At 33.9% G+C, this 16,761-nt stretch overlaps 1 protein-coding gene across 2 annotated transcripts in view; it reads left to right on the top strand.

The window, feature by feature from the left end:
• SGCZ (sarcoglycan zeta) overlaps positions 1-16,761 on the top strand; it is a 377,337-nt gene that overhangs the window by 348,771 nt on the left and 11,805 nt on the right. For both annotated transcript variants that reach the window (XM_063155945.1, XM_063155946.1), the window contains exons 6-7: positions 4,987-5,059; positions 16,158-16,281. In XM_063155945.1, the coding sequence (XP_063012015.1) occupies positions 4,987-5,059; positions 16,158-16,281 (197 nt within the window). The remainder of the gene's footprint in view (positions 1-4,986; positions 5,060-16,157; positions 16,282-16,761) is intronic.

Raw genomic sequence — 16,761 nt, 5'->3', positions numbered from 1 at the left:
AACCTATGTGGTAATGTTGACCACCGAACAAAAAAAAATAAACAAATTAGGTTTTTGATAAAGAAAATGAATTATCTAATGCATAGGGCCTGGTGACAACATTTTGGAATATTTGGGGCCCTCTTGTTTCTTTTAACTTCAAAAGACTTTTAACTTCGGAGACCAACATCCATTAAGGAAAAAAAAAGAAAATATCAAGATTGTACAAAAAAAATATACAGATTTTAAGGATGACACAGTGTTGAAAAAGTAATGTGAGAAGTGTTGCTGAGAACGTGAAGCTGAAAAGAAGTCTTAAAATTATTTCAAACTAAAACATCCCCTGCTCCAAAGTTATAGGGAAAGACAACAGCAAAACAAAATCAAATTGACTTCTAGCGGTCAATTTTCAAACCTCAAAATAATCCTAAGTAATACTTAAAGGTACCCCCAAAAAAAGATTTAGAAAGCATTTTGATCAAAGGTCAAAATCAAATATGAAGCTAGAATGTGTAAACAGGAGTAGGCCCTGAAGATCTTCTCACCTTTTTCACACTGGCACGGTCCTCTTCAAAGAGTTTAGTCCTGTTTGGTGCACCATTGTTCAGTAAACTGGATAGAACCAACAGCCATGGGACTGATTAGTTGTCCAGAAAAATTATTTCTGAGGAAGCAAGAAGTTGGTGCTGTGCAGCTTCAAGAAAAAACATCTCAAAGACAATTTCATATCAGTCTTGAGGCCCTGAGAAACAGTGTGTTGTAAAACAAGGGATGCTATCTCTCAGTTAAAAACCCAAATCCAAAAATAACACCCAAACAAAACAAAACAACCACCCCCAACCAACAAAATAAAACCGCCAAAAGCCCCACAAAATACCTCACGCCAATTAATCAACCAAATATACACAAATCTTTTAAATGAAAGAATAGAGGATTAGGGAAATAATTTGTCTATATGGAATGTGGAATTTCCTTCATTTTTTACTTTAGAGCTTATTATATCATCTGCTGAAGATTAACTGGTTTTTGAACTTGATTTGGTTTTGAACTTAATGATCAGAGAGGAATAAGCCTTAGCAGACCTCAAATAGTTCCTTTTTATGTCTAGTCACAAGTCATCCAAGATAAATTCAGTAAATTTTTTTCTTTATAATTTTAGTTTTTACTAACATATTAGATACAGTCCTCTTCATTGTAGTTTTATTTATATTCCTTAGGGTTTTTTTTTTAAGCTATAACACATTGGTTAGAATGAAATGTGGGTAGCATGACAAAAAAGCCAGAGATCACTACATACATTTGCATGTAGGTTAATTGCTTTTGGGATGTATTGTCAACTTCACTTTTGACTGAAATTTGCTACAGTGAGGGGAAGGTGAGAAAGCTGCTTAAATAAGCACACTTTATTATGAGAAAGGATAGAATGAATGAGCTTAGCAAGGTAAAGCAGTCAGAGGAAGGATCCTCTCTTTTTAGAAACTCATCATGCTTTTCAGAAACTCACACTAAACCTGCGTGTCCATGCTTCCTGATGTCATATGTTACAGTCATTGTTAAACTGAACTGAATATAAAGAGCTGAATATAAATTTTACTGGTTTAGTACCTGAAGAGCACTTGTGCTGATCCTGACAATACTAATATCGTAATGGGTATAGTGGGATATGATTATCTACCTCTTCATACTTAGGAAGCATTAGAATTCAGTTTTATGGTAACTGTTCTTTAGCATATACCTTGATTTTTATTGAAGCGGTCAGATTTGTAAAACATTTGAACCTTATTTTGTGAGTATGCTAGAAAAGCACTGCTAGAGAGTAGATTAGAGCACACATATTCACAGACACACATGCATAATCATGTACAAACAAATGCCTTCCAGTCCTTACAGGCAGACTTATCACTTTACAAATGTCAAAATGTCATTTGGGTCAAGTAGAGAACTTTCCCTTAAGTATCATCATTCTAAAGCAATTTGATTCATAAAGTGTGATAGAAATGACAGCAAGTTACACTACTTATGATGTAAAAGGGTATTTTCCTGTCCTTTATCTATATCACTGTCTGCAAAGTGTGTTGCGTTGATCAGAGATCTAGATAACAGCAGCATGGAAAATTTTAAAAGTACTTGAATATTGTACTATGACCCCAGATGCTTCCAAGTTCATCAAAGCAAGATGCTGGAAGTAGACAAATGCTAGGTTCAGTTGAAAAATTCCTGTCCCAATTTCTGGTTGAAAGCATGAGGTGAGATTGGTAGTTGGATCTGAAAGTCTCTTCTCATCAGACATCAAAGGGAGATAGTTTTTTAAAAAGTATTTATTTTCATATCAAGCAAGCCAATTGTATTATTTTTGGTATTTTTATCCTAGCAGCATTACCAATTGATGGACTACTTTTTAAATCTGTTTTTACACTCTCGGTGTAGAGCAGGGAAAATAGATAAAGCATATTGTGCAGAAAGAGTATCTATCAACAAGTTTGTTTCATGTTTTAGCTGTCAGAACTGTTTTCAGGCTTTTTAGAGTTGCAATTTTTTTACTTGTCACTGTCATTCTTGGCCTTTTCTCCCTGGTTTATATTTAGATTTACAAAGAAAGGAAAAGACAATTAGAATTTCTGAATTTGAAGTTTTAATGAAAACACCCTCTTTTTTTTTCTTCTTGACAGTAAATCTAACACTAACTCAGAACAATTCCATTTAGACAAAAAATTAATGCAAAAAATTATATAGATACTAAATGGAATTTTAATGTAAAACAGGAAAAGGAGCAGAGGGAATATTGTGCTGGAAAAACCAGAATATTTTACTTACAGTGATATCTAGAGGCCAGAGGGAGTCTAAAGGACAAGGAAGATTAAATCTAAAAGTATATTCCTTTGGAAGGTGTGAGAATAAAAGAATAGAGGTTTTCCCAGTCACGTTCTCTTCAGTGTAAGCTGAAAGGCTGGAGTGGTAAGCATCATGACAGTTTATTAAGTGGATAACATAGAGAAATACCTCTTACAGTTTATCTGAAGAAAAGACAAAATAAAAAAGATTTTCTTATTGTCTCTGAAACTGTCTCTGAAACTAGTATGAGCTTTTGTTGATAGTTGGAGAAAGGAAATATATTTTTCTGTGTTTTTAACTTACAAATGATAAAGCAAAATAACTAATTTCATGATGACTTTCAAATTGTATGACAGTTTGTTTCCTAGGCATGACTGCCATGGTGCCCAAGATTTAGTTTTCTGTTCTGAAAATGCCTGAATGTAATGTATATAATCCTGAAGAGGATGTGAATAACAGATTTCTCTGGCAGCTGACCGCACTGAATTTTGATGCAGCACTAAACCCTGCTTTGTTAGTTTGAGCTAGACATGCATTGTTATGTAGCAAGGCAGTGGAAAGAGCTTAAATCTTAAAAGTCTGAATTTATGATAGGCATGTGAAAGATGAATTTATGGTAGTTGTATTGCAGCAGTGATGAGAGTGTGATTTTTGAGTCTCTCCTGACTCACAAACAGTAAAAGAGCAAAGACAAGATGAAGGTTTTGCCACAAGACTCACAGCAGAGCTGGACTGTTGCAACATTTGCCAAGTAATCTGAATTGTGGTCATAGTCTGAGTCCTGCATGCTGCTCCTTGGTGATGCAGAAGGAACTGCTGAGACTGGCACTGATAAATTGCTCTGTGACCCGCTCAGTCCCACCTTGAAAATGGAGTGGTAGATCTAGCAGTAAATTACTGCCATAAACCCTCTTCCTACAGCATCTGCAAGGTATGTGGCACATCTCTTGTGGTTCTTGCCTGAAAAAAGCATCTGAGTCTTTGGCAAAAGACGCATATTTCAGCCAACTTTCCCATATTACTCTATGCTTTAGTATCTCATCCTTTCCTGCAGAAAAGGCTGTCTTTGCCGTGGTTAGTTCACATAACAAATAGGCTCATGTTTGCTAACCCAGCCATTGGTGGCTTGCAGTCACTGCAGTTAATTGGTTTGAAATACACCTGCTTCCATTTTGTTGCTAAATTAAAAGCATAGCTTCACAGCTATGCGGACTTGAAGGTGAGAATATTAAGTGACAAAATTACTGTTCCACATTCACACTTCCACTCACAGCTGCAGAATTTCCATTTAAAACTGCAATAAAACTTACCTAATTCCAGGTTCAAATATATTCATCTATGTAATTTACTTTTTTGAGAGAAAACCAGAACATTAATAAAAAGCAGGAACAGGAACTCATAATAGGTTATAATCACTAGTGCTAATATCAAATAGAAACCTTTTAACAACCTCATAAGGAATTAATATTATAGCTTCATTTTATTTCTAGTATCTGAAAAATAAAAAAACTTTCAATAATTTGAGTTGCTAGTATTTTTGTTGCATTTTGGTCTAATAGGCACCAAAATTTATTACATCCACATATCCCTGTTTTGGCGTTGTGGAAATACACATAAGGATTCGTCACGGATTTTAATTTTTGCACGTATTCAGAAATATTTGGAAGAATTTGAAAACTTTATAAATACATACTATGTACTTGCATATGATGAACTTCTACAGGGTGCACAAAAACACTTATCTAAATATCTGATTATAATTTATCAATTGCATGCTAATTCCAATACAGTAAAAATACTATAGTACAGATATTTAAAAAATCTGGTTGATTGTCCTGCTGCTTTGTGGCCTCCTTAGCATAAATAAAACAACACACTGAAATGTATGAATGCAGCAGTAATTCTAACACACTCATAACAATTCATCAGTATGTTACAGTAATGGCAAAGAGAACAGAAATAAAAGCAGAAATCCAGAGCTTCACAGGATGTTGGTTCAGATTTTTATATAGAAATGAAAATGTAAATATGAAGAAAAATTTAAAATTATTAATAAAGTTCACTATTAAAATTTTATCAGATATTTTTTCCTAATAGTGTAAATTTGTGGTTATATATTTCAATGTGTTTTTATTTTCCAAAGTAATTTTACTTTATTTTATTTATGTATTTTAGGCACGGAAGGGGCAGTGTTTGGGCACTCTGTGGAGACACCCCATATCAGAGCAGAACCTTCCCAAGACCTCAAGTAGGTGTTGTTCAAAAAGTTGCTTTAAAATCAAATATTCTCCAAAAAAATTAAGTCTGGATTAAAAGAACAGTATCTGTATAGTAATATATATATTGCCTATTTAATGACTCATAGATACAAAAACCCTATAGACTCCATTTTGTTAACTAGTCAAAAGACCCCCACAAACTCCCATTGCATGAAATGTAAAATATAGTGCTTTTTATATATGACCTGCCTCCCATAGTGGCATTCATGAGAAATATATTTTCCCTAGAGATGGGAATTTTCAGGTGCTTGTAAGGTCCAGTGTGTGTAGCATTGTTCAATAGCATCAGACCAGTTTGATTTTTTATAAGCTGTTACAGAATATGTAGGCCAAGTTAAGTAAACTGTCCACAAATTTTTCCATTTAGCAATGTTTCTGGGTTGTTGGACATTTTAATACCAACACATACACTTTTTAAAAATTCATTACCAAGTGAGGCTACATTTCTAAATGTAAAATTTTTCTGTATATAGTCAAAGTGGAGAAATAAGTAGATAGTAAAAGATTAAATTTAAAATTTACTAGGGAATCTGTAGAAAAGAAAACTTGGAAAAGTGTAAAATGAAAGCTTTGTTTTTGAAGTGCATGTATGTGCACTGCTAAGTACTAATCTGTGATTTATATAGATGCGATTCATAATGACAATCACAGAAAATCAAAGGTCCTTCCTCATGTTCCTCCCAGCAGAACTGGTGAGAAACAGTATAGGCTTTGACCAAATCCTACTGATTTTTGAACATTATATAAGTATCTCTTTACCTGCCCAGAAGTGTTTCTGATTGATTGCTGCAGAAAGGAATGGTTAAATGCTCAGCCTTACATTTGCAAAGGCACTGACCAATATCAATATTGCAGAAATCATTGGCGAGATTTGACCATTATACATGGAGTGTGTGAAGTAAATGATTGTTTTTGACCATTTACACCAAACATTTTAAAGTAATGTATAGCTTTGGGTTCTTTCAGAGGATACCACTCTCTGGATTTCTGTCTTAAAAATCTTGTCCCCTTCCATGGCTCCCGTCAGTCCTTTGTGGAAAATGATGGTAAAGGCATTTATTAGTGACAATCACCAAGGTGATATGATCTCTAATCAGAGGAAGTTCAGCAGAAATCAAAGGAACATAAGAAGCTTTTTTTTTTCAGGGGACCAGTAATTTTGCTTCCTCTACTTCTTTCTAATCATTAAATAATGAGTGAAAATGTATGGTAAAACAGATAGTCCTCTGTCTTCAGGATTAATTTAAGTAAGGTTAAAATCACCTCATATTGCTTCTGAAATTCACGCATGGGTCATTCACCCCTCCTGTCTTTTGTCTTTATTCATTGCCATGATTTCTATTGTTACTTAATGATTTCAACTCTGCTGTAACTTCAGTTCATTTTTCCAAGACGGACTTAAATTAGTAAGCATTTGGCATTCAGATTTCTGACCTCTCATTAATAATTATTTTAACCCATACCTCTTATTCAAAAAAGTGAAGAAACAGACACCCTTGGAGTTGGGTCAGGTAACTTTAACTTACTTGTAAGTGATTTATTCTTAATATATTCAGTTCATATTATGTTCTGCAAGTTTTTGTACACATGTGCTCCTCTATATTAGTTGGATTCTTGTCATATTCCTTTTTAAAACTCTCAAGTCAATTTAGTAATTTAAAAATTATGAGAATTACTATTAGGACATTTCATAGGGCTGGTCCTATTACTTTTTAATGTTTTAGAATAAACTTACCTAAGGTGTCCAATAATGGCAGTCCTAAAATCACCTAAAGTATTGTTCCAGGTGCTGCATCTCTGTGTCTTTGGTTAAACTTAATAATAAGGAATGGGAGTGTAGAAAGTTTGCTGAATAAAAATTATTCATTTTTTTCAATGGACAAAAGTGAATGCAATTTGACAGCAAATTGCAGTGCATTGGTGCAAATATAGTAGACTATGAGAATTATTGTATACAGGGCTGAAAGATAATGGAATGTATATTAGATCATTAATTAAAGTATAAATCACCCCATATTTTTCATGTTGGAATATGCATTTGTGGTCAATTAACAAACCTCAGACTTTTTTTCTCTTTTCTCCCAAATAAAAGAGGAAATATGCTGGAAAGCTACTCATAGACTTGTGTATGTAAAATGATTGATTTAAAAAAATGGAAGAATGACCACCTTGATTATTCTGAATGAAGGATAAATAGAAAATTTCATCTAAGAATTTGATACCCACAAGGACCATAGTAATTCCTGGGATTTCAGTTTAATCCATCATGGGCAGGTAGACAAAAATATTGTCAGATTCACATTAGCTCCACATATCTGAACCTTGCCTCAGACACTCTTAGCCCTATAGCCAGATTTTAAGGTCTTCATACAGAGAAGATCCCTTAATATTTACTATTAAAAGTGTGTTGTGTGAAAATAAACTTGAGTACTAATGTAATTAATTCCTATGTGTCCAACCATTTGAGTCACATCTTTCTCCTTTCTTGCATTTTCAAATAATTGCTAGAAAGGTTTTGCTTTCAGGCAGTGCTGTTATACAATCCTTTGTGAGAGCTTTTGTGTCAAATCCCAAAAACTAATTAAAGATGACTTTCATTAGTTGGGATAAGTAGCATAAAAGAATCATGCATTAGAATCTGGAAAATGAATTATATCTTAATAATTTAATCTTCTTGTTTCTCTCACTACTGTTTTTCACAGGAACACAGTTAGGAAAACTAAACTGCCAATATATTCCCCAAATACTGGTTTTAGGCAAATAGTGCATTAAAATAGGGTGCACTAATAGGCAATATCCATGCACAAAATAGACTGACAGTAGTTAAATGCAGATAACTTTGCCCTCAGTATCATCCTTAATAAGTGGATGAATTATTTTTTGTTGTCCTCTGGAGATAACTACAAGTTCAAATTTAAAAAAAAAATTTCTATTCTATGTCATGCCTCGCACATCCCAATCAGTTAATCCTGCAAGCTAATGCTGGGAATAATGAGATGAAAATTGATCAAGTGGCAAGGAACCGTGCAAGATAGTTGGATTCTACTTTACCTCTGCTAAGAATTAAAAATATTCCTGTCTTGCAGAGGAGGTCTGGTTCATTCAGAGTTGTCTGATGGTTTGTAAGAGACGCCTTTTGTGACATTTAAGCGATGGTTTACTAATAGGTCAGAATATTATATTTTGTAAAAGCCTGGAGCCAGAAAACACATCAAATTTTGACCTTAACTTTTTAGTCATCTGAGCATGTTGAGAGTGACAAAATCTCCATTACTCTGTCATCTCTTTTGAGCCAAAAATCAAATAGTAAACAAAACCTAATAAAAAACTAGATGCAGCAGAGTAAAAGGACCCATCTCCCTTCCTATGCTGTTTTAATGATGCCAAATTCTAGTTACTTTCAGTACCCTTTTTTAACAAAATAGAAATAATGACTATTTTATTTTTCATAGTTTGTATTAGTTATTTCATTGTTTGGGCATGGATATTGACATGGATATTGTTTGCTTAGTCTTATCAGTAGCTGTTGAAAATATGATTTTTTTTTAACATACATGTTCATACAAAAATAGGTATGGATGTAGTAAAATTTGAAAAACTTCCAACATTTAAGCTTCTCTTTTAAAAACACGTGCTCTTCTCTTATATATATACATATATATATATATGTATATAATGCATACTTTTTAAATATGCATTATATACATTTATATATGTGTGTGTTTGTGTACATATGTGTGTATATATATAATTTTTTTTAAATATTGAAGTAAACAGAGAAGAAAGCCAGTAATGAAAGGTTCTAATTACTATGTAGACAGGACAGAGTAGAAACAAATGAATCTGGGTATGGCTCTTAAATTGAAAGAATAATTTGCTTTAGTGTTCAGTGATGATGATTATATTTGACAATGGAAAGGGAAGCGGCTCTAGCAGGAACCAAGATATGAAGGATAAAAATATTACTATCACAAGAGATAGAAAAATCCATTGAGTTTCATATGCTTAATTAAGGATACTGGAGCCTCCTTTTGTCCAGGCTGAAGTAGCCCAGCTCCCTCAGCACTCCCCTGTCTCACACTGTAGACCCTTCCCCAGCTCCATTGTCTTTCCTGGACTCGCTCCAGCCCCTCAATGTCCTTCTTGTAGTGAGGGGCCCAGAACTGGACACAGAATTCAAACTGTGGCCTCGCCAGTGCTGAGCACAGGGGGACGGACAATCCCTGCCCTGCTCCTGCTGGCCACACTATTGCTGACACGGGCCAGGATCCACTGGCTTTCCTGGCCACGTGAGCACAGCTGGCTCATGTTCAGCTGCTGTCACCAGCACCTACAGGCCCGTTTCTGCTGGGCTTTTGATTATATTTGCTTTATGATTATGCCATCTCATGCCTTCAGGAACCCACAGATGGGCTCCAAGCACAGCTGTCTCGGCCTACACAGGGTTATGAGAGTAAATATATTACCCAATCAGTCTCATTTGAAAAGCCATCTAAAGCTTGTAGCAGTAGAAAGCATTTGCCCAGTGCTGGGTTAATGAAACACATGGCAACTTCACGCTGCAGTTATTGTGAAGGCAGACGAGGATCTTTGTTTACATGGAGCTGCATCGCATCTAACAGCAGGCAGAGCCAGTGAGTGCTCAGAGTGTCAGAGGGAGATGGGGAAGGTTTCAGTAGGTGCCCTCCTCTGTGCCCTTGCCTCCTGCAAGGCTTGTTTCAACTGTGCTTGCTTTTGCGCTGCTTCCAGATCCAAGCTGCCGCTTAATTAATTTGAATTTAACATAGGTCCATCTTAGGGCTAGGCACAACAGCCCACAGTTTGTTCAAGTTTTTCATTCTCACAGACACTATGGATAGAAATTTTTACTGCCTTTTTAAATGGAGCAACTATGCTCCATGCCTAGGCGATATTAGAGATACCAGAACTCATTTCTGACATGCTTTGGACTCTAAATACCGTCTTGTTTCACCATACCATCATACCTGCATTTTGCTGTAGTTTTTCTGATGAAATATGATTTGTTAAACGACTTATAGTCCATAAAAGTTGTACAATATGTCATGAAGTAATGCTTCTCTAATATACATAACATTTTCATTTCATATCTTTCTTTTGATTCTAAGTGAACAGTCTTATTAATGCATTACTAAGATGGACTACTTTTTTTTTTTTCCATTTGAGCAATCTTTAGTTTCCCCATTCTGTCCTTATACTAAATTTCTCCACGGAGATTTTTTCCTCACTCCAGCTGTTCCTTTTCCCTTCTGGGAATATCTCCATTTTCAGTGATACTGTTTAACCACTTTCACAAGAAAACAAGGCTTCTTAAATTTGAGAGTTCCTGAAGCAGTTAGGCAGTTTCATACAAGGTGGAAGACCTTTAGGTTTCTCTGTGTCTTCTGAAAGCTGGTGCCCATCTAAGATCAGCTCACACTACTAGTAATTCCTGCTTTACCCATTTGAATACACATGGCTCCAGAATACCCAAACTCACCAAACCTTTTCTGATTTTTTTTGTGATTGACCGATTTTTTTTATTTTCTTGGAATTTTTGAATATAATCCAAAAATGGGCCATTGGAAAATCTGTTCCAAGGTATCTGCTATGCTTAATCTGCAGAGTTTGAAGCAGATCTGTCAGGATTTTCAGCAGAATAATTTTCCATGAGATGCTGTTTTCTCAAAATGTGGAACAAGCCGTGTCACAGTTTGCCTCAGCTAAAATAGATCTGTTTATATCAGTTTAAGACCCCTTAGAGAAACAATATAGAAAATATAATTAGACAATTACAAGTGGTCTGGACTGTTACTTCCTAATCATAGGAAACTAATGGTTTTCAAAAGTGAGACTCTTCGGACTCTTCCAAGCACTTTATCTTCAGATCTAACTCTTGACAAGCACTTGAGCATTTTCTGTGGGCATGTTGCTTCAATCTCTTTCTGACAAGAAGGATTTCTGTTTTAAGGAAATATATTCTGAAAGACAACTCAGGTAATGCAGCTATTTCTGTAAAGACAAACTTCATGTAAGAATGTTTAGCAGAAAGGCAGGGCATGTAAGGAAAGGGATTCAAGCCAGAATAAAAATAAGGAAGATAATGCAAAGGGAAACATTTAGGGTAGAATGGGTTAGCTCTAAGTTGTCAGGACTATGAAAAATCCTTTTCTCATACCTTTCCTTAAGCAACTATTTTGGATTGTCTCATATCCAGAACTTTTTCTCACAGCCTGGAAATGTTTTGGTATTTCTCTGAGAAATAAAAGCTCATGTTCTAAACCTTACATTTCTACTAATTTCAAAGGTTTGCATTTTAGTTGACTTATGACTGCAGGATTTTTTACTACCTGAGATGCCACTTATGTTTTTGGTTTGTTTTCATCTTAATATTACATGTGATTTGGATAGCTTTCTTGTCTTTAGCTATTCTGGCTATGCCTTCATCCTTGCTAGCAAAAAATCATGCATTAAGTTCTCTTTAACCTTAGTCTTATCACCTGCTTATTTAGTCAAACTTTTGTAAATATTTGCTTTTTCCAGCCTTTCTCACTTTTCCTTGATACTTCTTCTAGAACTCTTTCTATTCCTTTAACACCACTTCTGAAAAACTCCTCAATGACCTTTTGTTTCTTTTTATTTCTCCTCAGTAAGAAATATATATTTTTTTATACTCTCAGAAGAGATTCTTTACTTCCCTATGTGGGGAATTGTTTTTCTGAATTATCATCTATGCCAAATAACATTAAAATATTCAGTGGTTTCAGGTGTTGCTATGACAATGCAGACCTACTGAATTTAAATCTCTGGCATGTACAGGGCAATTAGAACTCATCTTTGAGCCCAGTGAATTTGTAGGTTAGTGAGAATTTTAGAAGCTATAATAAGGGCATGCTGACACATGCCAAAGTCAGTGACATGCAGAGCATGGATATAACACATGGAAATGCGGTACTGAATGCCATTCTATTTTGATTTAGGTCATGAAAGTTTCCTCTTTGTTTAATTTTATCATCCATGAGTTGCACAATTGGAAATTGGGAGAAAAAAAGGCTAATATTTATTGGTTCAGGCCAAAACTAATTTCAGGAAACACTTATCTAACTCTCTGTTACTTAAGAGTGGTGTGTGTTGTCAAAAAACTAGAGACAAATCATGCCCAAGATTAGGTTTTAACATATATAAAAGTAAGTTTCCCATGAAAGTATGAGAATTTTGCTTCTTAACAAAGAAAATATGATGATCAGTAAAATATATTAAGAATGTTGAGGCCTTCAAATCTACCCGTGCTACATTATTACTATTATTATTATTATTATTATTATTATTATTATTATTATTATTAATAATAATAATAATAATAATAATAATAATAATAATAATAATAATAATAATAATAATTTTAAAGCATCAGAATACAACAGCTTCAAGAAATATAAATATTATGGCAATGATTCATATGCATCTTGAAGTGCATCTTTTGATACATGTAAATGTATAAAAATATTTTTAGTTACTTTTATATATATATATATATTGTAAAAGGTGCATGTATAACCTTGTAAATAGTATAAGCAATAAGGTATGGGTAGAGGTTTATATCAGTTGTTTTACTAAGTAGCATGGGTTGGATATAGGGGTTAAATAGACAGAAAGCAAATAAATTATTTGCTTCTGCACAGGGGAATCTTCTGTTTCCTTCTATTTTAAGAAATACTTTCCATGAGCCAACAGAAAAAAAAATAACATAGATAAATTATATCCCATGTGAGTATGAGGGATATGCAAGAAATAAATCTAAAATATTGCTTAAAACCCAGAAAGAAACCTTTTATTTTGGTTCTTATTTTAAATTATTTTTGTCTAATACAATCTAGGTCAGCTTGTAAACAGAAAATACAAAATGAAGAAAAAATATTTCTGCATTTCTGATGAGAAATATTTTAATACCTTCAAAGGAACATATTCAAGATATTTTAAAAGTTTCCCTTTTCTAGCAATAGTTCTTTCATTATTTCAGCTCAAATTCCTATGGCTTTGATCTTATGAAATTTATCATTTTTCACAAATTAACCACTGGTAATTAAGAAGAAAAAGCCCTTATCTGCTATGGATAGATCATCTTGCTTCATCACATATAGCAAATTGACCAATTATACTATTTAAAAACTCTTTTAAAAAGCCTTTTTGTATTTCCTACAGTTCTGTAGTTTCTGTCTAATAATAGCAGTAGTTACCTTCTCCATCAGACCAGTTTGTTGTTTGGGAAAGAAAACTTAATTTTATGAATATGATTCACTCATAGACGTAAATGCCACTGTACCAGGCCATCAGTAAATCTGAAAGGAAGCAAATTCTCCATATGCTACTATAATAATACACTTTTTCTTGGAGGGATGAGCATTACAATGTGGAGTGTTACAATGAGTTTATAGTTGATGTTAAAAGTATCAGAAATATGGCAAAGAAAAATTATTATAAAGAAGCTGCATATCAAACCTAATTTATCTCAAAACATTGAGGAAATAATCTACGTGTATAGACTTTTGCATTTGCAGCAGCATACTGCAGTCTCTTTTCAGATGCAGATCAGGCAGAGAATAACAATAAGAAAAGTAAATAAGAACTGTAAAACAGATTTAGGCATTCAGTTTTACTAATGGATGGGTGTTGGTTTAAAATCTGTCTTGATGATCATTAGTAACTCCTTGACATTTCTACCAGATTATTTGATTTCCAAAGACCGCTAAGAATCTCTATTGTCTAAAAATTTTCTTCTATGTGGTGTGGAGAAGGTTGTAATTATCAGCTTTTCAAGTTGAGAAAATAATAATCCAAATATATTCTTTTTAGACAAACATGAAGTTATTTATGCTAATGTACTTCATGAAAAACTGCGATGAAACTAGACAAAACAACTCTAAGCTATACACTGACAAAAGTTTATTCTTCAAAGAAAGCCATAGTTTCTTGATGGATGTTCCAAAACAGATTTTAATTGTCCTCCTGCTGAAAAGTTTTAGTTAGGTCTGAGGGATTTGGGTGTCATGAAACTGGAAATATTTTTGGCCTGGCTAAGACACATGAATTCAATGCAATAAATGTAGCTAAAAACACTTTTGTCTTTATGATTATGAAATGTCATGTGAAACCATGGAGAAATAAATGTTAATATTCCTGTAAAGTAGATTATAAATCACAATGATAAGCTGCTGTACAATATGGAATCGAAGAATAAAATCATTTAACATTTATACCATTCAGTTTCCTTTTAAGTTCAAGGTAAAACTTCATTAAGGCAATGGAGTACTTTCAGAAACCTAATTGCTAAACTTCATAATTTACATAATTTAAAAAATATTTTGGAAGTACTTTTTCTGCCATGCTGTAGCCATCAGAAGTTCACAAATCAGCACCTGAAAAGCACTTGTGTATGTCATAAAATAATTCATGATATTTAGATTCTTCCCCAGTACAAAGAACTGCAGAACCTTCTATCAACTTCTCCCTACAAAGCATCAAAAAAAAGAAAGAAAACACCCTAGCAGTAGCAGACATTGATATTTTTCTATTATGCATCCCATGTAATTTTTTTTTTTCATATCACTATCTAAACTTGTGTTTTTCTCTATCTGGATACCTGCTTTTAATAGGTCCATTTTGTTTGCTGAATAAATTTTTTTCTCTCTTTTTTTTTTGTTTTTATTTTCTTTTCCTTTTGTTTTTTTTTTTCCATTTCTTTTTTTTTCCTTTTCCTGTTCAGTCAGTGACATGCAACAAACAGAAATGTTTCACAGGCACTATCTCAGCGACTTTCTTTGCATCTAAATGTGGCACCTTGGTTTTAAAATGGTAATACGGTGCTGTTCTCTGTACTTAAAAAATGCAATAGTTAAAATACTTTGAAATTCTCTTGTTCCATTGCTTGACAAAATTTATCTGGCTTTTCTGCGCCAAATTCATTATATATCTAATACTTCATTATATTCTTGGATAGCTATGACCACTTTGCTGAAGAGGAAAATACAGCATTTTCTTCAAGCTACTCAGTCTAGACGTTCTTATTATTAACATATTTCATCTTACAAAAAGCCTTTGTTCAGGTAAAGTGGAACTGGGTCCTGTCATTATATTACTACGTTATAAACAGATTAAAAATTTTGTCTCCCTCCCTTATGTGCTATACAATAATTCTACAACTGAACACAATCAGAATCTGAATTGTTTCCTAGTTCAGTACAGTTTTCATCCTGTCATTTTCCCTATTCAGCATGTGAGCATGTTTTCTACAAAATCCTTGCATTAGTACTTCCCTTTCAAGAGCAATCTCTGCAATACTGTGAGAAAGCACAGCTAGGAAAGTACCATAGCCCTGCATTAAGGTTGATGGAGGATCTTGAGCATAGAGGAGTGAGAAGCAGAAAGACTGACAGTAGAACAAGAATCGCTTTGAGTAAAGATACCAAGTTATGTGTCTTTACCCTATTATAACGGGGTTATATGAACATATTGAGTATTTTGGACTACAGAAAAGCCATACAATACCCCCCCAAATAATAGCAACATAACAGATTTTCTTTTCTTCTCTCCGTACATGAAGCTGCTAAACATACCCAATACATGAATGAGTCTGTCAAGGCAAAGTAATTTTAACCAGTTTCACATCATTTAAAATATTTAAAGGTTTTGTTTTCTTTTATTTCGTTAAACATTTGTCATCAGTCACTAAGAAGATTTTCATATTAAACTCTCATTACAGAAGCATTAACAGAGATGTGCAGATTCTCAAGTACCTATATTTCAGTATTAGTACAGTTGGATGCATTAAGTGCTAGTGTCAGAAAGCATCACTAAGCAGTTAAGTTTATATTAGTATATTCTTAAATGCTTAACATTTTTCGTTCTCTGTGTCATAAAAGGCAGTCATAGAATCACACATATAATCTGGTGTTCCTTTGTTACCTTTAAAAATATGTTAATATCTACGTGCATGGTGGGTTTTGAGGCTGGGGAGTTTTTGGTGGTCAAATTCAGTGCATTTTTTTCTCAGTGATTGTTTTTGTCCTTTAGACTTGAATCTCCTACTAGATCTTTGGTGATGGAAGCACCCAGAGGAGTGCAAGTCAACGCAGCTGCAGGAGACTTAAAGGCAACCTGTAGGAAAGAGCTGCACTTGCAGTCCACAGAAGGGGAGGTAAGTTCAGCCAGCAGGGAAATGTTCTACAGCTCTGCCCAGCATAACACAAACAATGTGAGGAGGGTTTATCCAGCAGCAAGGTAAACGACATGTAAAGTATTCTGCATTTGCCTTTGTTAAAGTAATTTTGGTTTAGCTTGTTCAACTATCAGTACTTATCTCCTATTTTACAAATATTTGAATCTGTAAGTTTCATTCACACTGAAAATAAACTTAGTTGATACAGATCAGAATTACTTGTAAATTAAGAATCAAAGAAAAATCTTCCACGGAAACAGAGTTGGTTACATGATACTGGTAAAAAATAACTTGGATTAATCTGTCAAAATAAAACAGAGAAGTTTGGATTAATTTAGATTAATGCATCATTAAACCATGAATAAGAGGTTTATCAAATTGGCTCTACCTGTGGTTTAACTCCTTCATCTTTTACTACCTCTGTAAGAGACACAGAGTACTTCCATGCAAATGATTCAA

Source organism: Melospiza melodia, chromosome 5, assembly GCF_035770615.1.
Source record: "Melospiza melodia melodia isolate bMelMel2 chromosome 5, bMelMel2.pri, whole genome shotgun sequence".
Taxonomy (NCBI): domain Eukaryota; kingdom Metazoa; phylum Chordata; class Aves; order Passeriformes; family Passerellidae; genus Melospiza; species Melospiza melodia.
The sequence above is the reverse complement of the archived record's forward strand: the minus strand, read 5'-3'. Positions and strand labels throughout refer to the sequence as shown.